The sequence below is a fragment of the Pristis pectinata genome, chromosome 16, assembly GCF_009764475.1.
Source record: "Pristis pectinata isolate sPriPec2 chromosome 16, sPriPec2.1.pri, whole genome shotgun sequence".
Taxonomy (NCBI): Eukaryota; Metazoa; Chordata; class Chondrichthyes; order Rhinopristiformes; family Pristidae; genus Pristis; species Pristis pectinata.
In genome coordinates this window covers 17,325,245-17,352,296 of record NC_067420.1, presented here as the reverse complement: position 1 = coordinate 17,352,296, position 27,052 = coordinate 17,325,245, and the positions used below count along the sequence as shown (strand labels likewise).

At 37.3% G+C, this 27,052-nt stretch overlaps 1 protein-coding gene across 10 annotated transcripts in view; it reads right to left on the bottom strand.

Moving 5' to 3' along the window:
• Positions 1 to 27,052, bottom strand: part of adnpb (activity-dependent neuroprotector homeobox b) — a 31,889-nt gene extending 4,837 nt beyond the window's left edge. The window contains exons 1-6 of one of the 10 annotated variants that reach the window (XM_052031480.1): positions 26,590 to 27,052; positions 8,234 to 8,324; positions 6,573 to 6,622; positions 4,729 to 4,886; positions 3,751 to 3,863; positions 759 to 851 (exon numbers count right to left, since the gene is read on the bottom strand). In XM_052031480.1, coding sequence (XP_051887440.1) covers positions 759 to 851; positions 3,751 to 3,858 — 201 coding nt within the window. In that variant the 5' untranslated portion in view covers positions 3,859 to 3,863; positions 4,729 to 4,886; positions 6,573 to 6,622; positions 8,234 to 8,324; positions 26,590 to 27,052. Of the gene's footprint in view, positions 1 to 758; positions 852 to 3,750; positions 3,864 to 4,338; positions 4,492 to 4,728; positions 4,887 to 5,830; positions 5,967 to 6,572; positions 6,623 to 8,233; positions 8,325 to 26,348; positions 26,386 to 26,589 lie in introns of those variants that run through there. The other 9 variants (XM_052031477.1, XM_052031476.1, XM_052031474.1 and 6 more) reach the window with 9 other exon arrangements.

Below are 27,052 nucleotides of genomic sequence, written 5' to 3'. Positions count from 1 at the left end.
CTCTAAATCAGTAACATAGCACCCTATTTAGCCATGGTATAGTTTTAGTAACTACACAAGAGTAGTACAGATACTACTTTCATATTTACAAGTTGTGCTGATACACCAGTTAGCGGGAAGGCTGGAAGCATCTGAACAAATTACTTCAACTGCATTTAACCACAAGTCACATCTGCAAAGAGGATCAATATTGCTTTGTAAATGTATTGCATTCTGCAATTATAGTCCGAACTATTCTCTACACAAACATACAGTAATTCTCAATCCAAAATATTTAACTTTTTGGTTAACCGAAGTTTTGCACCAATCTCAAGTGTTAATTCATTTCATGAAAAAACTGACAGCACCTCACTTGACAGACCAAGGTCAAAAATCACTTAACAATACTGTTCACCAAAATTAGATTGCTTGTTTTGGAAACTATATTTTTGGGGGGGGGGGGGGAAGCTTTATCACTCCAATCACTCCATCTTTTAAAAATACTCTTACTTTCCCATGAAATGATTCCACACCCTCCCATTATTTTTATTACATTCAATATACAAATCAGCACAGATAAATCAAATGCTTTAATTGCCAGCACAGTGGATTAACCAAACTATAGATTTTTTAATCAAATTGTTAGTTAAAAAAGACCAAGATAATAAATGTTTACTGTTGTAATTTAATAATAAAACTCTTCCTGATAACTAGGTACAACTCTCAAGTCCTAAACAAAACCTGAGAGTTAACATTTCCATGTTTGAAATGAAACCAACCTGTAGTTTTGTAGAAGAAGGGTCCCAAAGTGAGACATCATCCCACGTAGTGTTCTTTAGGTAGAAGTCATTTGGTTCAAACTGCTTGAAATCCTGGAAGAACATTTTTAGTTGCATAGGAAAATTAAGAGTAATACTGCTATTGAATTTATTAGTCATAAAAACTTCACCCAAAACTTTCTAAGGATAATTTTTTTCCTTTTTCTACATAAACACTTGGTCTAAATCACAATCACTTAAAACTGACTAAGCAGGCCAAGTGACACCACCTCATAAAGTGCAGTATTCCTTCAGCAGTGATTTCTTCAATGACAGCATACTCAATACAGAATCATTCAACTGCTGGAGCACTGGAAGTGGCCATTCAGCCAAATAACAATGTACCTCCTAGTAGAGCAATCTTGTCAGCCCCATTCTCTTACAAATCGTTTTCCCTCAGGTGCCAGTCTAATTCCCTATGATTCTTACAGGTGCCAAGTTGCAGGTCTTAACCATCCACTGTGCAAAAAAGTTTTTACTCTTATCCACTCACACAGAAGACACAGAAGCAGCAGATGAATGGGCTCCTCACAATTATAAATTCCTTAATTTTTCAGACAGACACTTCAGTCTGATGCCATATTATTCACTGACAGCCGGACTACTTATCCACCAGAGGTGACATTGCTACAAATTAATAATGCTCAAGTTGTGGCCTAACCAGTTATCTTATACAGGGTTCCACTGTACCTATTGTATTGCCCAAATTTTAAGTCTGTATCACCTTGCCTTTAAGGCATCTGCTGGTAAGCAGTTACCTTCTACTCTTTAACTTCTTCTACTTACCCTATTAAAAGTCATGATCTTACACACCTCCTTCAAATTTCTTCTCAACCTGCTTTGCACTAAGGAAAGCAATTCTAGCTTCTCCAGCTGAAATACCTCATACCTGGAATCATACTAATTTTTTTTTAAATATGCACAATGTTGGACCTTCACATCCTTCCTAAATTGAGGTGCCCCAAATTGGATGCAATCCTCTAGTTGGGCCAAACCAGTATCTTATACAGGATCACCATACAACTTGTAGGATCTTATACAACTTCCACGCTTTCGTATTCTTTGCTATAAGCTTTACTAACCACTCCCTCAATATGCCACCTATAACTATGCATTCCTTCAAGAACTCTGCCATTTGGTCTATTCTGTCCCATTCTTTCTGCCAAATTGCACTACTTTATTGTATTAAATTTCATGTGCCACTTCTCTTCTGCCAGCCAGTCTTCATGCAGACTATTACTTTCCTCCTCACTGTTTAATGTAACGCCAAGTTCTGTGCTATCAGCAACTATTTGAAATTTTACCCTACATATCCACTTCCAGCTCATTTATGTTGAACAAACTAATTCCAGCATTGACATTTGGGTAACATCAATGTCCATCCTCTTTCCTGAAAGACAACCATTTAACCATACTCTGCCTTTAAGCCAATTTCCTAACATGGCTACTACTGACCCTTTAATTCCATGGGTATTAATTTTGCTATTTAACCTTTCATATGGGTTATCAAACAGGTTAGTCAAATATATCTTTAATAAATTCATGCTGTCGTTCTTTAATGAATTCAGACTTTTCCAGGAACCTATTGTTTCCTTGATTGCTTCTAAGTTAAATTGACTCGCCTGTATTTGTCTGGCACATTCTTGCAAATTGTTTTTGAGCAAAGGTATAACATGTTACCATGCTGTATAAATAAAGGAAATTTTATATTTGCCTTTTACCAGTCCTCTGACATGTCCCCTGACTAAGGAGTAAAGGAACAATGGGTCATTAAAGGGGGAGGGTGGAGGGCTTTGTCAAGAGAGTGGTTAAGGTATGGTATACCATAGCGCACGTACAATGCAACAATGAATGAGGTTAAAATTAGCCTCTTATTCTGGGCTCAAGACAAAAAAGTTAGGTCCTTGATTGAATCCACCAAAAAGCTACCACAGAAAATTATTATATTTTAGTTTAAATTAACATGAAAGGAATTGGCTTGAATTCTGTTTTGCAGAGTTCCAAGTCAGGGCCTAATTTTTTTTCTTGGTACATCAAGTATTGCAATCTTCACATCAGACAGAAACTCTTAATTAAAAGCAGCAAAAAAAATGGTCCTACCAAATAACCAGATTTAAGTATTTTCATAATGTACTAGACTCATTTGTGTATTTCCACCATTTATCCTGGATGCAGACTCATAACATATAGTAAGGTGTTAAAAGACAGACCGATGTCAAAAATAAACTACATTCTTCTGAAAATATTATACTACAGATCCTGAAAATCTGAGATGAAAATGGAAAATGGTGGAAATACTCAGCACGTCAGGTAGCATTTGCAGAGAGAAGCAGTTGACATTTCAGATCGTCTGGAACTCACTGAAATTTACAAACCCCCAATTAAAAATCCACAGAAATTATGTCTTATTTTTAATATTAAAGCTTAGAGTGGAAAGCACCTTTCAATAAATGTTTTTTTCTGAATCAAAGCAGATGTATTTTTAATTAAGCCAGAAATAATAAATGCAAAAGCAAGTTATTGCATGCTCCCATGGATTCAGTTTCAGATGGAAATACAGTTTGCTCACAAGGCAGCAAGAATACCATTCTACCTAAAAGTATACAGCCAAATGACATGACAAAATACCAAGAAAATCTCCAAATTCTGACTAGCACTTTAGATACAATGTCTTCCATAATGCCGCTAGTATCAAGCATAAACAGATTAAAGCTCTCAATTCATCACACCTAATCAAGAAGAGCATCCTTTATCATGTCGGGATAACTATCTCCCCACATTAGCTACCTTCTACAGCTTGGGAACAGCATATTTTAGATCATTGTATAATGCACTTAAAATAATTGCCTCAACTTACCATGCATTTTAAAAAAGCTAACAAAAGGCAAGTTTAAACAGGATATGATGAGATTTCAATTCAGTTCACCCATTCAAAAAATAAATTTCTACTTACCTCTATATGATCTTTACAATAGTCCAATCCAATATCTGTAAGGATCTTTTTCACTGTTTTACGAGCCTTTCTTAGATTTGCAAGGTTGTTAACAGGAAGTTGGTACATAGTTTCTGTTCAAACCAAAAAGAGCAAAAGTAAGCCCTGATGGAATTATTTTCGAAGTATCATCAAGTGTGCTACGACTTACCCAGAACACCTTAATCATTAAGCAAACCCAGTGAAACTACCACAAGAATGAAGGTAATATTCAGGTAATGTACAAATGCATTTTTTTCTTTGTTGTGTATAATTTTAAATTCTTAACATCCCATTCCATCACCAACTATTTTCAAAGTTTCAAAGAATTAATTTAATTTCATACAGGTTTCAGGTCAGCCCACTTAACTTGCAAACTAATCAATCAAATTGAGTTGAATAAAAGCCAGGAATCAGAAGTTGTACAACCCTGAGTTCTGACAATATGGAATTAAATGGGGATGAAGCTATGACATCACTATGGCATGAATACAATTTTCATTTTAGATACATCTGATGGACAGTGACCATTAATATGTTGTGATTCACAATGTTGAAAGAACTCCATGCCTGCAATGACTGTTTTTTCATCTCAGCTGCATTGCTGGAATGTAGTACTAAGCAGAGGCTGGACTTTTTCGCTGTTCTTTTTTGTTATATCTTGAGCAGATGGCTCACAGCAGTTCCACCACAGGATTGAGAGCAAAGTCCCACACAATTGTTCTGTGGTGTACAAAGCATTGAATGCATCAAACAAGTTCTCAGCAACCAAAAAATATTTGTACTTACAAATAAAAAAATGTGATAGGCATTGAGGTTGGAATCCAAAGAATAAAATAAAATCTGTAACAACTTTGTAGGAAACGATTACTCCTAATGCTGCTGTGGCTCAGCTGCTTATGATTTCAGTGGTAGAAATATATAGATAGAGAGGAATATTCTGTAGTTTTGTCTGATTACCTTATAGAATGAAGGAATATTTAAACAGAGCTTTCCCTCAGATTAAATGGGCAGGGTACAGTTTAGGGCAGATTGTCTGTGGAAGAAGCGAGTTTCATGGACCAAATAGCCTTTTCTTGCTTCATGCTTCTCATGTGCCCTTTCATCAATAATTCTATCTTTATAAAAGAAAGAACACTTCACGTGATAAGACCAAATAGAATCACAATGCAGCATTTACTTAACCTCATTTATTTTTAGCTTCTGGAATAGTTAAAGGGAAACCAAGTATTGTAGGCATCATGAAAATTGAAGACTAGAATTAATCTTGCTGTGTTTTTAACTAAATTAGCTTATTGGTCTATAAAATAAACTGATTTCTAGCCAGGTACACATTTAAAGATTACTCACTTATTCCTGTTTGGTTAAATCACAAAATATGAAAGCAAATAAAACATTGTAAAAATATGTACATTCTAAAACATTACAAATCTATCCACCCTGTAATTTTGATTCTTTCCTTCAGATCACCCTATTTAGGATTTCCCTCAACACACCTCTTTACAACTTGCAACTTTGCTCAAAATCCAACCCTCAAAGACAAGGTAACCCAGTGCAATTTGTGCTTAAATTATTCATTTGCAAGTCTGTCCCATTTAACTTTTCATAAGGTTGAGGTTTAAAAATGAAGGTTTAGTACTGTTGCCTTCTGGCTGAAGAAATCTTTTGAGATTAATCGGAAGGGCATTGAAACATACACAAACTAAAATATTGCATCAAATGTTAGATGGCTTCTCCGGCTACACGATAAAGATCCTCATATGGAGCCCATATAAACAAATAAGCAACAACACAGAGCACTTTAAACTGATTACGGAGAATGAAAATATCTAACAATACCAGAAGAGTTTATTAAAAAAGGAAACTAATTTGATTTTTTTTTAAAAAAAAGCACAACTTTTCATACAACAGAATCACAAAAAGTTAGCAGGTTTAACAAGTAGCTAAGAATGCAAAAGTATTTTGGCCTTCATTGCAAAGGTGTTCACCTGGAATACTGCGCACAATTTTGATCCCCTTACTTAAATATAGCACTATTGGAGGCAGTACAAAAGAGATTTACCAGGGTAATTTCTGGGATGAGAGAGTTGCCATATCAGGAGGACCAGAGTTTAGAAGAATGAGGGGTGAACTTATTCAAAAATACAATATCCCAAGGGGGCTTGATAGGGTGATGTTGAGATGTTTTTCACTAGTGCGGAGAATCACAAACAAGGGACACACCTACAAAATAAGGGGACAATCAGTTAAAACTGAAATGCACGGAAATCTCTCAGGTGGTAGTGATCTCTGGAATTCTCTGCAATAGACAGCGATGAAAGCCAGATCATTAGATATATTTAAGGTGGAGATGGATAAATATTTGAAAGATCAATGAATTGAAGGTTATGGGGAACCAGCACAGAGGGGAGTTGAGACCAGCATGATCATACTTAATGGTGGGGCAGGCTTGAGGGGCCTGGTGGCCTACTCCTATTTTATGTTCTTGAACTATCCATGATTACTGATTAATGGGAAATGAATACGTTGCAAATTGTAGCCAGGAGAGATTTGTCTGCTAGGAAGTTACAGAAATCAGAAGTAGAAAAGTTTGCATTCCCTGGAGACCACACATAAACAATACATTAAAAATGCCATTGATCCTAGCAATCATAAAGCCACAAAATAGTGGAAATACTCCAGTTGGGTAGTATTGGTGGAGGAGGAACACAAGTTAATATTTCAAATTGAGAATATTTCATTAAATGTAATATACCTGGATCAGCAAAAGGCTGAAGTTAAAACTATTAAGTAAAGCATCTCACCTGAACTTTTGTCCCCAGATTTAACAGCTTGTTGATGAAGGGGATCTCTGCTGGAAATAAAGTAGAACTTTTGACTAATATCAAAATAAAAAATGAAGCACAAGATGAGAAACAAACTAAACCATTGTATGAAAATTCAAAAGTTAATCTAGAAGGAAATGTGTAACAAGCATTCAAATAATAGGCACATGGAACTAGTTTGAGACAACCTATTTACTGCCTGAGAGGTGCTTCACCAACAAACATTTTGGTGAGCTCACTTGGTATTTAAGATTGTACATCTGATATGTTAAGTGATGTTAAAGTGAGATTGGGTGCATGCTTCAAATTAACTCAAGACCATGATGAAAAATGTATTCATCAAAAGATATCAGATGAGATAAAAGGAATTCCTAGAATTGTCACTATACTCAAACACTGGTCTTGGGAGTTCTTGAGAGGTTCAATCCACATGCTTTTATGAAAGAATTTTACTTATCCATAGTAAGATTCAGACCAAACCAGAGACAAAGGCTTTTGTTTTGGCACAAAGCTTCATGATTGCAGAGAGAGGGAGTCCAGCTCACTACCAATTACTAGGCTCCAGGACTATTCTATTTAACCATATTCTTCATTTCACGTATCTGACCTTGGGTGATTGATAAATAGCATTACACCTCGAACATGGAAAGTAACTATCAATCTTGCACAATTTTAGTATTCTTTTGTCAAGAAAACTGATGTGGATAACGAACTCAGGACAAAAATATTTTGATACTGGAGATGGGCTTGAAAATGTATTCTCATATTCAACTTTGCTGTCTAATTTGATAGGGTTGGAGAACACTCCCTCCATCTGGGTCACATTCAATCGGGCATCATGTAGCCAGCATCTCAGTAAGGACACAAGACCTTGGCCACCAACTGAGCAATGATTAAAACTGATTAAGCTACCTGGCGTGGTCACATGAGGTAAGGGATCTTTTGGATCTACTTTACTCACAGGGCAGCAATCATGATTGATTAGCACATTTTTGGATGCAGTACAACTTCCACTAGGGACTAGAATTTTGTCCAAATAGCTCAAAGCAATGCCAAGCCATCTCAATGAGCAGTGATCTTGCCTAAACTAGCAACAAGCCTACTCGTCCATGCCGGTAAGATACAGAATCTTACATCAGTTAAAACACCAATTATCAACATTTAGGCATCCCTGAACCTCTTGTTACTATGCATTCTATAGATAATGCATTCTTATAAGAACAGCATAGATCCATGATCAAACATATGAAAATGCTGCTTCTGTGTATTCCATGAAGCTTTGGGGAATTTTAAACTTGGCAAGACCTTGTAACTCGTGCAAGTGATTTAACTGAACAAAAAAAATTGTAACCCAAGTTAAGCACTCCATAATTATCACAAGTTAGCAATCAAGATAATGACGAAACAAAAAAAAACTAAGAACAATTATAAATATCAACACTCAGAACGTAATGATCACAGTGTTCTGTTCACAAGACAGTGGGGAAAGCACTCTTCTCCATCTGTTTTAGTGCATAACAAAGAATCCATTTTATGCATTTATTAAAAGTTTATTTGAAAAAAGTTACCCAATTAAGCTATCCATATAATTCAAATAAATTAGACAATTCTACACTGTAAATCACTAAAGGAAAGTATACCTTCAATAGATGTTAGTTCAGTGCACAATTTTTCTTTTCCTTCGACCTCAACTGTATCATGCCACTGATCAGCTTTTTCCAACCAAGCAGTCTAGGTAAATGAGATTTAGACATAAATTTTAAATGTTCCAGTCAAGTTAGAACTGTCCTTAAACCCAAGATGTCCTGAAAAAATTGGTTTATTGACAAAGTTTTGTTTTACAATACTTCATAAAACCTGCACAACTGTAAAGCCCTTAATATATTTGGACTCAAATCGAAAGTAAATTTGACATTTTGAAACACTACTCATCCTTTCTTTGCATTTCTTTAAATATTGCATTTGGGTGCAATGTATGAAGAGGCAAACTTCTTGCAATTTATGAAAGGAGTTACTTGCACCCTGTCCAAGTTACTGTTTCTAGCCAAATCAAAACAAAACTAAATGCACAAAAAAACGATTTCATAAAACAAGCATGAAAATGTTATGCAACATTTAAGGACGCAAACTGAAGACCGATTCATCATACAACTTGCTCCATTATAAAGAAAGCAACCAACTCCTCTAACTGCACTGTTATAAACACCATCTTATTAAAGGCAGCTCACAAGAGCAGGTTCAATTTAGAACAATATGTTGTGTCAGATTTTGATTTGCATACTTTGTGCATAACGGAAGATATATCCATACACTGGAGGCTTCAAATACATCACTGGAGCTGCTCAGCAGTACTAACAGAAATATTGTAAAATCAGATCCAGCATATTAATAGGGCAAGCTTATCCGTCCATATTAAAACTAATACATCACTTAAACATAAGCACCAACACGATGCACAATACCAAAAGCCACACTTAAAGAAAATGGCCAAGCAACTTCATAAATTGGAAAATTAAACATAAAGGAAAAACTTTAAAGAAATTCATGAATTGCTGACTGATTTTAAAAAATTGACATGCTTGAAGACTACCAAGACAGAATACGAAGTGTTGTTCCTCCAACCTGGCATCTGGCCTCAAAAGTGGCAGTAGAGGAGGCCGTGGATAGACACGTCAGTATGGGCAAAGAGGTAACAAAATGTATTGATGAAAGTATTGTTGTTGATGTAATCTAGTTGTTCTTCAGTAAGGCCTTTGCCAAGCTCCCACATGAAAAACTGGTCCAAAACATTAGAGTCCAATGGGATCCAAGCCAGATGGCATATTAGATCCAAAACTGGCTTGGTAATAAGAGGAAGAGGGTGATGATGGAGGGTATTTTGTGATTGGAAGCCTGTCTCCGGTGGTATATCCTTATTGCTTGTACTATATATTAACAATATGGATATAGGAGATGTGATTAGTAAGTTTGCAAATGACATGGAAATTTAGTGTTGTTGATAGTGAGGAGGATTGTCTTGGGTTCGAGGATGAGGTGGGCAGAACAGAGGCAGATGGAATTTAATGCCAAAAAATGAGAGCGGATGCATACAATGAATGATGGGAGCCATAAGGGAGCAGCCGTTATAATTGTTGTCTAGAAGATGGGTGATTGAATGCTTAAGCTCACATTTGGGACTGATCTGCAAAGCAGTCATATGATCTGCACTTTTTATACTTAGTGCCATTTATCATGTTGCTAGATTACTTCTGGTACCATGCTGCAGATTTACATTAAGTGAAATAGGTGAATGTCCATTTAACACTTATTTATTAACCCACTAATAAAATGTATACTCAGAATTTGTACATATTAAACCTATTTCATGAGTTTTGGTTAGCAAGTGGGTATCAGACAAGGGTAAAAAATGGTTTATGTTAGTCCTTAACAATGGTGTGAATACATGTGTACTTAGTAAATTTCTGAAGTAAATTTAGGATGATGAATTAATAGTAAAAGATAATGGTAGGATGTGTTGTGAAAATGATGGAACAACAGAGCAGACTCCATGGGCCGAATGGCCCAATTCAGCTCTATATCTTATGGAATCTCAGTAAGCATCCATTTGTTATCTGCAATGTCTTTCATCACTATGAACCTAAACTTTTACTATGTAACAATACAGATGTATTCACAAGGTAATTAATCATGTACACCCCAATTTGTCAACATTATAGGTATTTTATTTTTACTCAGACATTATTTCTATAAAATTCAGACTATAGAACAAGCAGCATTGCAAGCACACTTTTGAGTATCACTTTAAAAGTGCCCCGTCAAATATTACAGGAAATCCAACACACAATACTATTATAAATTAAAGTAGATATCAAATTCTAATGTTAAAAAAGTTAAAAGCACACCATTTTGATATTACATGCTACAGTTTGGCCAACCCTGCAAGTTGATTTAGGCAAGATATATCTCATTATTTCCTCTTCCTTTGTGCATTCCATTTAAATTTACACTGCTATTGAGATAGAACTCAACATCTCACGGGTACCAAACACTTTCTTGGGTGAAATACCAGAAGTTTGCCATCGACACTGTAATTATATTACAAGCAGCATCAAGCTGTAGGAGTGAAATTATAGGTTAGGCACACCAATATTATTAGTGAGTGAGAAAATTACTTTGTTTTACAGCTTGCTAAACATATAAAACAGCTCAGCCATGGCATGGACTGTCAAGTAGAATTACACCATTCCTTCATTTTTGGCATGAAAAATTCCCTCACAATTAGTGTTGATGTCACAAGAAAGATCGGTGCAGTGAGGAAGCATAGCAAAGAAGTGGCAGAAAGATACTACGCTGAGGTACAAGTTGAAGCATAACAGAAGGATTCCATCTTCAGCAGTGGTCTACATACTAAACACCTAATGAAATAGACGAGTAAAAGACACCCAAAATGAGTTCAGACCCCAAAGCAGTCAATTCGTCATTGTGCATTTGGTACAAGATGCAAGAGAGAAACAAAATTGCACTTTAGTTTCCAATTTAGAGTTGAATGAGGACATTACTTGCGGTCCTCTTGCTTACCAACAAGAGTGAGATTGTGGCAGAGCAGGTAACACAGCTGCCTTACAGCTCTAGCGATGCAGGCTCAACCCTGACCTTGGATGCTGTCTGCCCAAAGACATGCTGGTACATCAATTCACTACGGTAAAATGCCCCTAGTGTAGGTGGGTGGCAGGAGAATTAGGGGGTGCAAGAAATAGTTGATGGACAAATGAGAGAATAAGCTACAGGCAAGTAAGTGGGATAATGGGACTGATGAGAATGCTCTTACAGCTTGTATACTCAATAGGTTGAATGGTCTGTGTCATTAAAATCATAAACCAAACACTATTTACAGCAAAATTCTTTTCGAACTCATTTTCTAAAAAAAGTGCCTGCATCAAAGAGTGCTAAAGCAAAGACCTAAAAGATTCCCAACCCTTGTTTAATTCTACAATATTCATTTCACAACCGGTAAATGTATCAAGTGCCACTATATAAACGATCACTTCTTTTTGGGGACCTTGGCTTGCAAAATTATCTGCTTTCATTCAAATACTAGAACCAACATGCTGGAGGGTTTGGAAGTAGGATTGCCTTGAAGTTAATTATCAGGAAAGTGACAGAGGTAACTACTTGAAACAGTAGAGTGGAATAATGGGTTTAGAGGAAAAATGCTAATAGAATTATCGGGACAAACAGCATGTTTTTTTACATGAACATTTCATTTTGAAATGTCTATAATCTGACAGGTCATTTTAAAAACTAGAGATTAGAGATTAAAGTTCTCTGAGTAGCAAAAAGTTCTCCAAGTTCAAACACGTACAGTTCGGCACGGTAGCGTAGCGGTTAGTGCAATGCTATTACGGCGCCAGCGATCGGGGTTTGATTCCCATCGCTGTCTGTAAGGAGTTTGTACGTTCTCCCGTGTTTGCGTGGGTTTCCGCCAGGTGCTCCGGTTCCCTCCCACATTCTAAAGACGTACGGGTAGGTTAATTTGGGGTTTAAAATGGGCATCGCGGACTCGGGCCGGAAGGGCCTGTTACCACGCTGTAATTAAAATTATAAAATTAAAATCTGCAATGTTACTTGGAGCTTGTTTTCTTCAGTAGATCAGCTTCAGCAGCTGTGTGTTCAATCTGCTTGTGCTGTTTTGTTTTCTAAAAACAATATTGTAAATCAGCATTGTCCAAACAATTTAAAATATAATAGGTCATCTTCAGATTTCCTCTAGGATCCATTCTTGAAACTCTCCTCACTCACCTTTCATTTCTTCATTCACATGCCTTTCCTTAGCAACATTAATGGCTATACAGCTATGATCACATAGCACCTTCCCAAGCAACTGCAGGAGATGCAAAATGCATGCTTTTATCCTCTCCATTTCCACCTTCCAAGAACCCAACCACCGTTTCCAGCTGAAGCAACAATATACTTGTTCTTTTGCCAATTCAGTAAACCTTTTTAAAAGAGAGGGCATGCAATACTGCAAAAACTAGCATGAAGCTAGAGGACTGAGAAGCTTTGAAACAACAACAGAAGGCAACTAAAAAAGCAGTAAGGGGAGAAAAGGTGAAATATGAAAGTAAGCTAGTTAATAATATAAAAGAAGATACCAAAAGTTTTTTTACTTTTATATAAATAGTAAGAGAGAGGCAAGAGTGGACATTGGACCGCTGGAAAATATCACTGGAGTAGTAATTGGGAACAAAGAAATGACAGATGAACTGATTAAAGTATTTTGTGTCAGTCTTCATTGTGGAAGACATCAGCAATATGCCAGAGATTCAAGAGAGTCAGGGAGCAGAAGTGAGTGTAGTCGCTATTACTAAGCTGGTGCTTGGGAAGCTGAAAGGTCTGAAGATGGATAAGTCACCTGGACCAGATGGGACAACACCCCAGGGATCTGAAAGAGGTAGCTGAAGAGATTGTGGAGGCATTAGCAGGGATCTTTCAAATTCACTAGAGTCAGGCATGGTTCCAGAGGACTGGAAAATCACTAATGTCACTGCACTTTTTAAGGAGGGAGGGAGGCAAAAGACAGGAAATTATAGGCTGGTTAGCCTGACTTCAGTGGTTGGTAAGATTCCGAAGTCCATTATTAAGGATGAGGTTTTGGGATACTTGGAAGCACATGATAAAGTAGGTCAAAGTCAACATGGTATCCTTACAGTAAGATCCTGCCTGACAAATCTATTGGAATTCTTCGAGGATGTAACAAGCAGGATATACAAAGAAGAGTTGGTGGATGTTGTTTACTTGGATTTTCATAAGGGCTTTGACAAGGTCCCATACATGAGGCCGCTAAACAAGATAGGAGCCCATGGTATTAGAGGAAAGGTACTAGCATGGATTGAAGATTAGCTGACTGGCAGAATGCGAAGAGTGGGAATAAAGGGGTCCTTTTATGGTTGGCTGCCACTGACTAGTGGTGTTCCTCAGGGGTCAGTGTGGGGTCTGCTACTTCTCGCGTTATACGTTAATGATCTGGATGATGGAATTGATGGCTTTGTGGCCAAGTTTGCGGATAATACAAAGATAGGTGGTGGGGCAGGTAGTGTTTAGGAAGCAGAGAGTCTTTTCCCTAACGGTTAACTTGCAGGTTGAGTCGGTAGTAAGGAAGGCAAATGCAATGTTAGCATTCATTTTGAAAGAATTAGAATATAAAAGCAAGGATATAATGCTGAGGCTTTATCAGGGGTTGGTAAGACCACATTTGGAGTATTGAGAGAAGTTTTGGGCCCCATATCTAAGGATGGCTTTGAAGAGAATCCAGAGCAGGTTTTACGAGAATGATCCCAAGGATGAAAGAGTCAATATATTATGAGGAGCATTTGATGGTTCTGGGCCTGTACTCACTGGAGTTCAGAAGAATGAGAGGATCTCCTCATTGAAACCTACTGAATATTGATAGAGTGGACGTGGAGAGGATGTTTCCATTAGTGGGATAGTCTAGGACCAGGGGGCACAACTTCAGAATAAAAGGATGTTCCTTTAGAACAGAGATGAGGAAGAATTTCTTTAGCCAGAGAGTGGTGAATTTGTGGAATTCATTACCACAGAGCGCTGTGGAGGCCAAGACATTGGGTATATTTAAAGCAAAGGCTTATAGGTTCTTGATTAGTAAGGGTGTCAAAGGTTGCAGGGAGAAGACAGGAGAACGGGGTTGAGAGGGAATAATAAATTAAATAAATTAACCATGATCGAATAGCGGAGCAGACTCAATAGGCAGAAAGGCCTAATTCTGCTCCTGTGTCTTATGATGAACATTGAAAGACCATGTGGCCTCCTCCCTGTCGAGGAAACCAAAAGCAGATTGGTTGACCATTTTGCAGAGGACCCCCATTCAAGTCAACAAGAGTGACCCTGAGTTTCCTATTGCCTGTCACTTTAATTCTCCATCCAACTCCCATGCAGACCTACTGCTTATGGCTCCTCATTCCAATGAGACTCAAAATGAGCTTGTGGAAAAGGTTGTTCTTCTAAGTAGACATACCATTGCCTTCCAGACTTGAGAGCGAATTCAACAACTTCAAATAAAATCAGCCATTCCACCCTTATAAATTATACGTCCAGCATTCTAGTTTTCACCCCATCGTGGATCTACTCTATTTCGCAACAGCTTTTCCTTGCGACTTTTTGCAGTTCTGATGAAAGATCAACTGAAAACATCAACCATTGCTCCCTCCAAAGATGTTGCATGACCTGTCAAAACTTTATAGAAGTTTCTGCTTTTTTTCCCAGCAACATTGGTTTCAACTTCTACTATCTCTAAACCTTCCAATTCTATTACTATAATCATGCAACCTTGATGAGAAATAATTTCTTCCAACTATATAGTAGGAGAATCAAAGTAACAGGCTTCGACCATCGCTACAAATTTCTACTCTCACTAACTGCCTTAACTAATCACCATCTTGGTATTAACCTGATTGTCTCTTAAAGCATTGTTGCGATCTATATTACTGGTTTACTTCCACCTTAGTAAGACACCTTCCCCCATACCTCTGCCTCAAATTAGCAGTTAATTTCAGCATATTATAGTTCATTAACCATACACTATTCCATGTAAAGTTCAGGTGACATTCTAATCCCTAGCATCATATGTCAGCACGCCACCAACCCCCAACTCCCTCAAATTTACTTTTTAATCCTATCGTTAAAATTTTTCTTTGTCACATTTCACTCACCATCCCCAAAATGTCTTTTTTGATTACTCAGTCTTAATCGTAATATCAACATCTTGTATAGCCATGTCCTTAAAGCTTTTAATTTAAGCCTAGCTTTTGGTCCACTTTCCTTTCTCTTTGGCAGATTTTCAGTATCTCTAAGTAACTTGAGGTGTTTTTCTATACATTCGTAAAAATTGATGCTATTATTCCCAGCATACAAGTGTATTAAAACAAATTTGATATCTGATACTATTTATTGGCACAATATTTAAATTAACGGAGATTTCAATTCAGTCATTTAAAAACATCTTAATAATACTTTTCCTAAGTAAATCAAATTATGTTTTCCAGCATAGTTTAGAGTGATATTCAAAGTGCAGGTATGTTCCAAATACAGAACATTTAAAGCCTCAGTTATCCACAAAAGATTTGCAAAATGGCAAACTTAATGCTGTGTAAAGTTCAAAACTAAGCTTATGGAGACGTTAAGGTTCATCTTACCCTTTCTGCAAAAATCAGCTCTCGAAGTTGTCCATACTTAAAAGCATAAATTCTTTCACCAATCTTAAAACTGCATATTACTATAATGGATTGCCAAAATGTGGATTACAACAGTGTTATGGAGTGCAAGAAACTTCACCTCAATATAACTCAACATGGAAGTGAAAAAAAAAAACTGCTGGAGGAATTGTCAAGAAGCATCTGTGGAGGCAAAAGCACCCTAGTGAAAATAAGGATTGTCACCATCATGTCTGATGTCAGTGACAATCTTTATTTTATTTGCTCAGCTTTATTTGCTCCCATGTTAAAATCATGCATATGGCAAGTGGCTTTACAATGGATTTTATCAATGCATTTTTATCTATTTTTGGAACACATGAATGAAATATCATTTATCAAAATTCGAATATCCCTAATCCCAGAATAATTCTGATAAAATTACACTGAAACACAAATATACATTTAAAACACAACAGACATCTCAATGATTCAGCTGCACTATTATCTGCAATTTATATCAAAACAAATTTCTATTGTATACTTAGATGTGTACAAACATAAGGATTTATGAACATTACCACTTCCTTAATTTGTGTTTTCATCACCTTAAAAAAATGATTGAAAATCTCCATTTCAAATTAATCATATTTAAAGTAAAAGTCATAAATAAATCATTACCACCTCAGGGAGCAGTTTGAAGATCTGTTGCCTAACAACTATATATACCTTTTATAACCATGCCAATCTATTTATAGAATGTAAAATTTTCTAAAAGATTGTCCAAACTAAAGAAAGACATGTAAATTTGGCCCTATCTTGTTACTATCAATCATACATGCAATGTTTTTTCTGCTGTCAGTGGGAAATTTTAGCAAATTTATTCACTCCTCAATTTTTCAATGGTTGCTTTGCATTATAAGCACAATATAAAATTTAGATAAATGAATTTTTTTAATAGATGGACATACTTTACAAACAACATCAGGATAATATTGGTTTCTACTTAACCTCTTATCACAAACAGTTGATTTGCTCTAAGTTTAAAATAATTTCTTCCCAAATATATATATTAGCTTTGTGACCTGAAAAAAAATCTGTCCACTAAATAATGGCTTCCTTCATAACAAAATGGAGGCACAATCCTATGAAATAGAAAATGATCACAAGTACCAAGAGATTTTCATCCATTTTTAATCACTTTACTGTTCAGATCAACTTTCCTAAAATAACAGTGAAGCATCAGGTACATGATATGATGACCAAATCAGATTTCTGTTAATTAAACTGCACAAATGAACGAATCACAGTGCCTTCCTTTTTGCAAACGTATAGCCGGTCAGTGCTAGTGGTGTTCAACATCCTACCTATGTCTCATCCAACCAGCAAGATCTCTCTTCCCAGCTTTCTCCAGATCCTGCAACATGGCATAAACACCAGATAGATAGGAAGTTCTACTCATCAGATCAGCTGCTTTCTACATGAATGCTGAACTTTAAATGCTCCAACAAAAACGTAACTATTCATTTAAGTTTAACTACCACCTACAGCAGAGGCACAGCACATTTTACCAGCCAACCACTACCTTGCAACCACATTTATACAGATGGCTGGAAGCACTAAGAAAATTGTGCAAGGAGAATTACGTTAACAAATTAACTAGAGATGAACAAAATCATGACTGATTGAAGCTAACGGAAGAAAACTATCCCCTTTAGCGAAAACAAAAGGGCTCAGAATTATAGAGGTACAAGAGAGATTGCAGTTTCTAGAAATCTGGAGCAACACACACAAAATGTTGGCAGAACTCAGCAGACCTGTACATGTTTAGTTTCCCCTCATTCTGTCAACCCATTTTTAAGCTTGCTGAATCAAGTGCAGAAATCTCAACGTGAAATTATTAAGAAAAGGGTGCGCAGATTAGGATGGGAAGGATAAAATATTCAGCGCTTCGTAAAAAGAAATGTTATTTACTTGATAAGTTCAGTATTTTGTGCAGCTTAATTTGGGAATGGGTTATGGTCAGAGCCCTTAATGCACTCAAAAAGCTCTTAAAAAAATTCAATAGTACCAGTTCTAAAACACCACTGAGCAACTTCCTCCCATGTAAAAGAAAATGGATGCCAGGGTGAATATCCCACGTAACACTTTTTCCTCACAGCTAACTTCAGGAAGCAGCCCTTAGGAGTCACAACATAATACAACCAGCATTCTTTCAGATTGGAATGAATGCAAGCTATGAAGGGAGAAGCAGAATCCTCTCAGGCAATAGGTGGGTGGGGAGAGTGCAGAGGAACCTCCACAAGGTGGTGAAACAGTTCACACAGAAGACAGTCTCAGTGCAAAGATACCATATGGCAGGAAATAGTCATGGAGATCAGCATATACTATACTACCTCAGCATATACTATACTACAAGTCAGAGTTAGGGTCACCCTGTTAGCAAGCACACCTCAGAATCCTTGTAGGCTGCCTTTACCAAGATATGCCATATGTAACACATTGCTGTTCACTAATACATGGCAAAAATCAAGAAAAACTGGGAATCTATTTTTGATGCGACTTTTGCACATGCCAGAAGGAGCATTCTGCTCTCAAAAGTGTAGGTATTCAAGAAGGCCATATGCCATTTGACACTTCCCTAGAAATTACCCGCTATAATTCTTATCCTTTTTAATCACCAGTCTTTCTCCAGTTGTTTTGTAAACTAACTTCTGTGATAAATGTAAAAACTTGTTTATATGCAAGATTTCTTCTGGCATTTCTAGCTACTGAAACCAGCTGGGGACCCAGTTTGGGTCTATCTACTCGAGGCTTATTTGGCAGTCTTGTACAGGTCTGCCTATGACTTTAAGAGAGGTGTATCCGACCTTTGTATAACATTCATTTTGAGCCTGGGCTTTAATGTTATGTGGTTGAGCTGGACACCAAAAAAAGTGCTAGAATATACAAAATAATTGCACTCATATGTTCATGCCTTATTAATACCTGGCAATAACACGCAGAAACATGGGCAAAATTGATCAACATGTTATGTGATTTTAATCTGTGCCGTGCCAGTTCTTTTCAGTTGGATTTCTAAGACAATGTTTGGCCACGGAGCCTCCTGGCTGACCAAGGCCAAAACTGATTTCAAGAAAATTATGCTGTTAAGCCCAAAATATGTCCCAATTAGCAGTATTTTTCTTTAAGAAATGAAACGATTAATGGTTTGTTCAGTGGCAACCTGACCAAAAAATAAATTTGTGAACAAAAAATAAATTTGTTAATGAATTCTATTATGTAAATATTCATATATACAACCAAATATCAGTTTCTGGCTTTGTACGGTTGAATTAAAACATTTCACCTAAGCAAGCTTCAGATGCAATTTGGATTGTCAAGGTGGCCTTTCCTGCAAAAGTTGTACACCACTGTTCTACACTCTAGGCTGTCCCTGGGTAACGAACGGGTCCGTTCTTACAGACGTCCACAGGTCGATTTTGCCCACAAGTCAGAAAATACACAAAACTCACTCAATATGGTAAGCATACCTCCACAATATTGTAATGAATGATATCAAAAGACTAACAAGAACAATTACCAATAGTGAAGAAAGGAAACTAGTTCTGTTGTTCATAGGAATAAATGCAAGTATTTATGTCAGACTTTTAAATTTAATATTATGGGAGCTCATTCATATGCAGGGGTATCCATAAGGCAGGTGTTTGTAACCCAGAGATGACTTGTACTAGGTTAAACCACACCCCAGAAGTTAAATATTTTAATTCCTGTAGTTCATGCTATCCCAGTGGCTTTGCAGTTACAGATCCACTTGACTTATTTTGGTCAGACTTCCTTTGCCAGTTAGCTGTTCAAAAAAAATTAACTTTGATTTGCCTGTAAAGCAGAATCTCATTTTTACCACTTTGTAGAAAGTCATTAGATTAGGGACAAGCTCAATTGCAAAAGCCAACAAATAAATTAGACATACATTTTTTTTATTATGAAGTAACTGGGCCATTTAATCCCTCTCCTCCTCCCCCCACACAATCTCTCTTACACACATATACAAACCCCTCCACCCCAAGGAGAAAAAAAAATCAAATATTTTACCACATGTAGAAATGAATCAAAATTCTAGGTAATACATGCAAACAATATAGGACATAAATTTTAAAATACAGGCTGTCCCCAGGTAATGAACGCGTTCCATTGTTACGGACATCCACAGGTCAGAAAATACAGGGAAATTGCTCAATATGCTAACCACACCTCCAAGTACTATAATGAATGGCAGCAAAAGCACAAGAATGAAAAGAATAATTACTAGAAGTGGAGAGAGAAAACTAGTTCTGTTGTTCATAGGAACAAATGCAAGTATATAATCAGACTTTTGAATTTAGTAACATTATGGGAGCTCGATCGTATGTAGGGGTGTCCATTTGGGTGTTCCTAACCCAGGAACAACCTGTAACTGGGTTTTTTTTAATTTAGAGGTATCACTGATTGATTAATAATGTAATTTAAAGTAGATAAGGGCTTATAATTAAATCTGTAGAATGAACTCTTAAATTTTGCCAAGTCTATAGAGTACATTTTTACATGTTTTAACTTGAGCTTTTATAAGGTAATTGATGTGTTTTTGTAACCAAAAGGCTATTACCAGGACTATTCGTGTTTTTTCATAATATACAATAATTCACACTTAAAATATAGGCAGCATGATATGAAAGCTAGCCACGTGTCTAACAGCAAGGAGGAACATTTTAGACTGCAGGAAGATAGTGGTGAGCTGGTCAATTGAACAGAAAAGTGGCAAATGAAATTTAATCCGGAGAAGTGCATGGGGGAATGGGGAAAACACACAAATGGGAGAACAAAATGATATGGTGGAACAAAGGAATCTTGGAGCTTACATCCACAAATCTGCAAAGGTAGCAGGACAGGTTAATAAAGTGGTCATAAATGCTTAAGTGATGATTTTCTTTATTAGCCGAAGAATTGAATATAAAGCAGGGAACTGCTAGGTTACGTTGAACCACAGTTTTGAGTACCATGTAAAGTTCTAATCACATTACAGGAAAGACTCGATTGCACTAGACGGCAGGGGAAACTAACAAATACATAGACAGGACTGGAAAATTTTAGCCGAGGAAAGGTTAAATAAGGTTTTTGGAACAGGAGGCTTACTTGAGACATACATAATTCTGAAGGGTAGAGATAGAGCAAATAGAAAAGTCCCATTTACCTTGGCAGAGTGGTCAAGAACCAGTGGGCATAGATTCAAAATATTGGACACTGGGGAAAAAAATCATCCAAAGTTTGGGCTCATTCTGTGTAAGGGTGGTGGATAGAAAGACCCTCATCACAATTAACAAGTACTTAGATGTGTACCTGAAGAGCTGCGACCTGCAGGGCTAAATGACCTAGTTAGTGCCAGAAGGTGGAATTGTGCAGGACAGCAACAATGGACCAAACTGCTTTCTTCAGTGTTAAAAGTTTTCTCAGTCTATTCTATGAAAGTAATCATAGCCTGATGTGAGCTCCAAATTATAAATTCCTTCACTGCAATTGCAACCCGAGCACACAAGGAATCAATGCTTCACTTTAATTCCTACTCCACAGCACCAGGTATCTGAAACTGACCAATTTGCACCTAATGTGATATATTCAATTTGCAAAAGCATTACAACTGAACCTCAAAAACAATGCATTTTAACACAAATCATTTAAAATAATGGAAGTCAACAGGGCCAAGGTTTTGAACTTGCTGGACCGTCTCCAGATTTCACACTACAGCCCAACCTTCTCTCCTCCCCCAGGCAATGTAGTCTTCTTAAGAAGTATGCCATATTAGAATATTTACAATGCATACAGTGCCATCTATCAGATATCTCCATGTTACTTCCCTATCCCAGCATATTTCTAATTCTCTGGTATCATTGCTAGTTTCTAACACCTTTTCTCCCTGAATGCTACACAGATTAGATGCAGTCTCTTCCAATGGCCATGTCACTACCTCAAATGGACTAATTAAAGAAAAGTTAAGGAGTCCTTTGAAGCAATCCTTTGGCACCATGACAGATGATCAGCCTGTCACAAAATAAACCACAGGACTATTAGAGTAAAGGTTGTTTTTAACCTCACCAAGATCCATATTCTGCCATCTTCCTTGAGGATTCAATGGATCAAGAGCAGAAACACAAGCTAAACACCAGCTCACCTTTTGCCATACATGTACATGTAAACTGAGTAAATGCACTGAATCAGGAATTTAACCAAAAATCTTCCCACCCTTTTCTAAAGCAGTTAGGGCAACTTTTAAATACCTCGTGTGGTATAAAGTAGGGATCAAAATAGGGACTTCAGTCATTGAAAGATTCACATTGGCACACTCAGATTGTTACATTCCACTTACATTCTTGATTTATGCTTTGTACTGATTTGTCATGCAGATTATGCTCAAATTAATAAAGTCTTCAAAATCTCTGGGAATGTGTACATTAGCACCTCCTCAGAATATGAAAATTGGTTACTTTAAGTGTAGGTAAAGCTTTCCTACAAATGTCTAATTTAAATCTTTAGACATTCATTTACACAACAATGAAAATACTAAGTTTCTTCCTAGGAAGCTAAAGTATTGACCTCAAGTTCAATGATAACTTACAGTGACAATCGCTACCTGTACTGACAAAATGCCAGCAGAAAGTATACACTGTATAAGATCTCACTTCCTTTTTGAGGACTTTAAATTCTACCAAAGTTTATGGTAAAGACTACAAACCGTGCAATTGCCAAACAGCAGCCAATCATGGACTCCATTTGTATTTCCCCTATTTTCACAAATGTAGTCTTTCGTATTCCAACCATATTAATTGCCGGGACTTGCTATATAGCCTTCAAGAATTTTAAGATTTGAAAAGGAAACAAAGCCTTTGCCCATAAACAATGTGGCCAACATAATAAACTAAGCTGCACTGGAATAACTGTTCAAGGGATCAATCTCATTTTTTTTTAAATGGACTTTTGAAAAGTTCCACAATTATATTGACACTGAGTTCCACTGCCAACATTGATCTAATCAGATCAGTACAAACTCACATTGATACATCTTCACAAGCCAACAATACCACATCTTGCATTCCTCCGAAGAACATTGATACAGGAAATATTACAGTAATCCTTCCCTGTCATAAGTGAAAGAACCAAGACAAAGTCTTATTTTAAAGGGGTATCATTTTCTGATGATTGCCACAATGCTCCAGGAGAACACTGGAAGCATAGTACACAAGGGAAACTTAATCCAAGTCTTTATCTGAGCCCAAGATAAAGGTTAGAAATAATTTAAGCAGAAATTTAGTACTCACATAAGTGAGCTTAATTTTTGGAATTTAAAAGAGCAGAGGTCATAAAATTGTTTCCATTAAGCTCATTTGTGCAATCCTGAGAATACTAACTATTTTAGTCAGGGTGAAATTTCACTGCCATATCCACATCTAATGGTTGAAAATCTCAAGAGCCAACAATATGATTTCTCTGGCAGCAGCCAATTAATGCCCAATAATGAAGTGATAGGCTGAAACAACACAAATTTGTTTCAGCCTATCACTTCAGTCAGTTGTTATTAAAAGGTTTTGAACAGTAAACACACCTCTCAAAATTTCTGCATTGCTTTAAATTGAATTAAAAGAATGTTACTGAATAAAGAAGGGGAGAATACAGAAAAAAATTTAGCAGTAAATTTTTTACCAAACAGAATAGATTCTTAATTGTTTATTTGAGATTCATTCTGCCATCACAAACTAATTAAGCAACAAAGTAACCAGGATCCTTGCAATTTCCTGGGCTGCCAGTAGTCCAATGGTTAAAAATAATGCATACATGGAATTTAAGAATTAGCTCTTCAGCCCACACAATAGTTCAGTTGGTAAATTTGTGTGATTGAGGTATACACACACAGACAAGTGGCATATTATTTTGATGGCAAACAGATGACCAGTCAGCTATTCTCAGTAAGGCATTAATGGAGCTTTTCCCATTATTTCACTCTGATGGTTGAGGGGTTGGGGGTAGTTACTTTCCAGTAATCTCTGTTGGAAAGTACATGAAAAGTGATATCAGCTGCCAATAAGATGAATCTTTGCAAGTTACTGGATTTAGAATTGTATAGCCAAGTTCATTAGCCATTTGGCTGAGATACGGAAAGCCAGACAATCTTGTAAAGCTTAGCCCAAGCCACAAAAGCAAAAGAGAGAAAAGCCTGTTGCAAAACAAATAGAAATGTATAACTTAAAAAAAACTACAAAGACTTTCCTCACAGAAACTCTCGACTCTGGAAACATATAGTGAAAAGTGGGTGGGGAGAACAAAAACCATGTTCATAGCTACTAAAGACTGAATTGGGCTGAAGATAAATGGCATCCAGCTACACCTTAGCATTCACTAAACATGTATTTACAATCCAAATCCTAATTTCTATATAAAAACTTTCACTTCCTAGATAAAGGATCCAATGGCAAACTATAAAAACCATCAGCATTTCCAATAGTTGGTGGACAATTCTAATATATCACGTTCTCTCACAGAGCCACACCAAATACAATAGATTCAAGATATTTGATGGGATCACATATTATTCTGCAAAATTGGTTCATGACAAAAATCAAATAGATTGCATGGTTCAAAATTTAGATAACCAAACTGTTACCTGAAACTAGTTGATTCCCTGAAAAATAACTCAGACGATGTGTCTTATTTAAGTTGACAGAGTAGTGTAGAGGGCTATCAAAATAATACTTTTGCTCCTGCTGTGGCACACAAATATACAGGGGCAGAACACACTTGATTACTGCTGATATATCACTACATCAATGAATTTAAAACTGCAAAACATCTTTTGAAACATCCAACTCACATGATCACTCTTTGATTGGACAATGGGAGTAACCAAACAGCTCGACTGAGTTGACAAATCACAGCTAGTAGTTAATCTGTAATACCCAAAAACTCAATTTCACCGTCATCATTTTTCACTAAGGCATATTTTGCCTTGTACTGATTGTCATCAAATGCATCCAGTTATACAAAGACATGGTGTCAATAATATGGACACATTCAATATGGAGCTTGGTCATAAGTAAATCATTGTGCATTCCAGAAAATGGACGTGAAAACGTTATCTGGTGAGGTCTTGTTGAATTAAATGCATTCTTGCAATCCACATGTCAGACTGTGCTTTATATGCAACCCAAAGTATTCAGTCACCATTTTCGGCATTGAAGCTACAGGTGGCGCTGTCCTGGGAGCGCCAACCTATTCCTCACACAGCATTTCTTTCCCTGATCACTCCTCATCCTGCATCTGGAGCCTCCAAACCAGCTCCTGAAGAGCGCCTCCTGCTGCACCCAGTATTGATTTTCATTTTCTGCATGGCTGCATTACAACATGGGTGGGGGCGGCTATGCACGCAAGAATGGGAAAATTGTTTTGCCATCAGATTGCACAGAAAACACTATAACTGCAATGGATATGAAAACACACAAGACCCAGAAGAAAAATGAACTATTTTATTTGATGCTTAACAGTTCTAAATGCCTTTTCCTGAACACTGGTCCTGTGTTTTGCATCATTCTGGACCTGATAACGGTTGGATCACGATAAGATTTCTCCAAAGAACACGTGCTAAACATTTCTACTTAAGCAATTACAAAACTGGGGATCCCTAGATCTATTCATGTCTGCAGTGGAGCAGTACTCGCGCCATTTTACAGCAACGTCACAGCCGGCAACCAGTCCAGAGGTGCACATTTTAACATTATCATCGTCAACTTATCCCATCCCTAATATTATCAGCATCATAAAATATGCAGAACTGTCACCGAGTGAACTCACGTGAATACTTATATGTAAATTAACAAATAAATTAAATCACAGTTTCCATCCACCCCGTCTTCTGTCTAGGGCGTTCCTTGCTGTCTGGATTGGTTGAACATGCTGTCTAAAGACCATAGAGCACTAGAAAAGGTATTGAGCAAACGTGTAAACAAATGTTCGATCAGAATCACGACTGATGCCTCATAGAGAATAACCGGTAACAATTACTATTTTATATTTTGAATGTCTAGAATAGCGCTGATTTTGAGGGAGCTCGAAATGAACTGAACTAATTTACCCATAGATCAAACAACCTCGAAACACAGGAGCCTCCTTTTAAAAAAACTAAAATACCTTATCCACCCAGCTTTGAGAAAGACTTTTAGGTAATATTGTAATCCACAATTAAGAAAGGTAACACTAACATCGATTGGGTGACTTGACCTATCATATATACATCAAATCGATACATAGTAAATTATACTAATATCTGAATCCCCACCTAACTTTGAAGTACAGTAAACACACAAATGATTGACAATTATAAATGATTGATTAGTACAACTGGTGTTTGCTAAGAAATTGTGCATTTGGCAAATTAACCAAAAATCCGGGCGTTAATGCATTTTTTTTAATCATGCGAATAGGCACCATAGAAAATAGGATAAAGCAATCGTTGCAGCTGGATCTCTACCTTAGGTCGATTCATCTTTGTCCACAAATAAAGTGCCAATTGCTGAAGATAAAGGAGAACTACTTGCATGCATCACACACACTATTCCAGCTTTTTTTTTCTAAACCCATTTTAGAATCGGTGTGGTTTTTTTCCCCCTTCTTCCCTTTTGGACTATTTTGTGTTCGCAGGAAAAAAAATCTCGGGTTTTATAGATGTAGATAAAACTTGTTAAGAAGAAAAAAAAGAGAAACGTCCTCACCTTGTGGTTTTTGTTTCTTATTTGGTCTGACTGGCGGAGGTGAGCGGGAGCCGGCCGGCCGGAGCGGCAGCAGTGAGAAGAAGCGCGGAGCCGCAAACAAAGGGCCTCCCTCCGTGCTGCCGCCGCCGCTTCAGTCTCCTGAGCGCCAGCCCGGGCGGCGGTGCTTCCAGCGGCCGCGGAGAGAGGGAGCTGTTTCCTCAGCGGCAGAGAGAGGGGAGGAGGGGGGCGGGCGGGAGGGAGGAGAAGGGGGGCAAACAAAAGACAACTGGACGTCGCCGGACCTCAGCGGCTGCCCGGATTTTAAAAAGAAAAAAAGCCTCAAGGCGACCGAGCGAACTTTTTTGGGGAGCGACAAGTTTCTGACGGGCGAGCGGCGAGGGGGGACGGGGGGGCGAACATTCAGCCTCGCCGACAATAATTCACTGAGCCTTCCCTGGCCAAAATGGCGACCGAGAAAGAACGG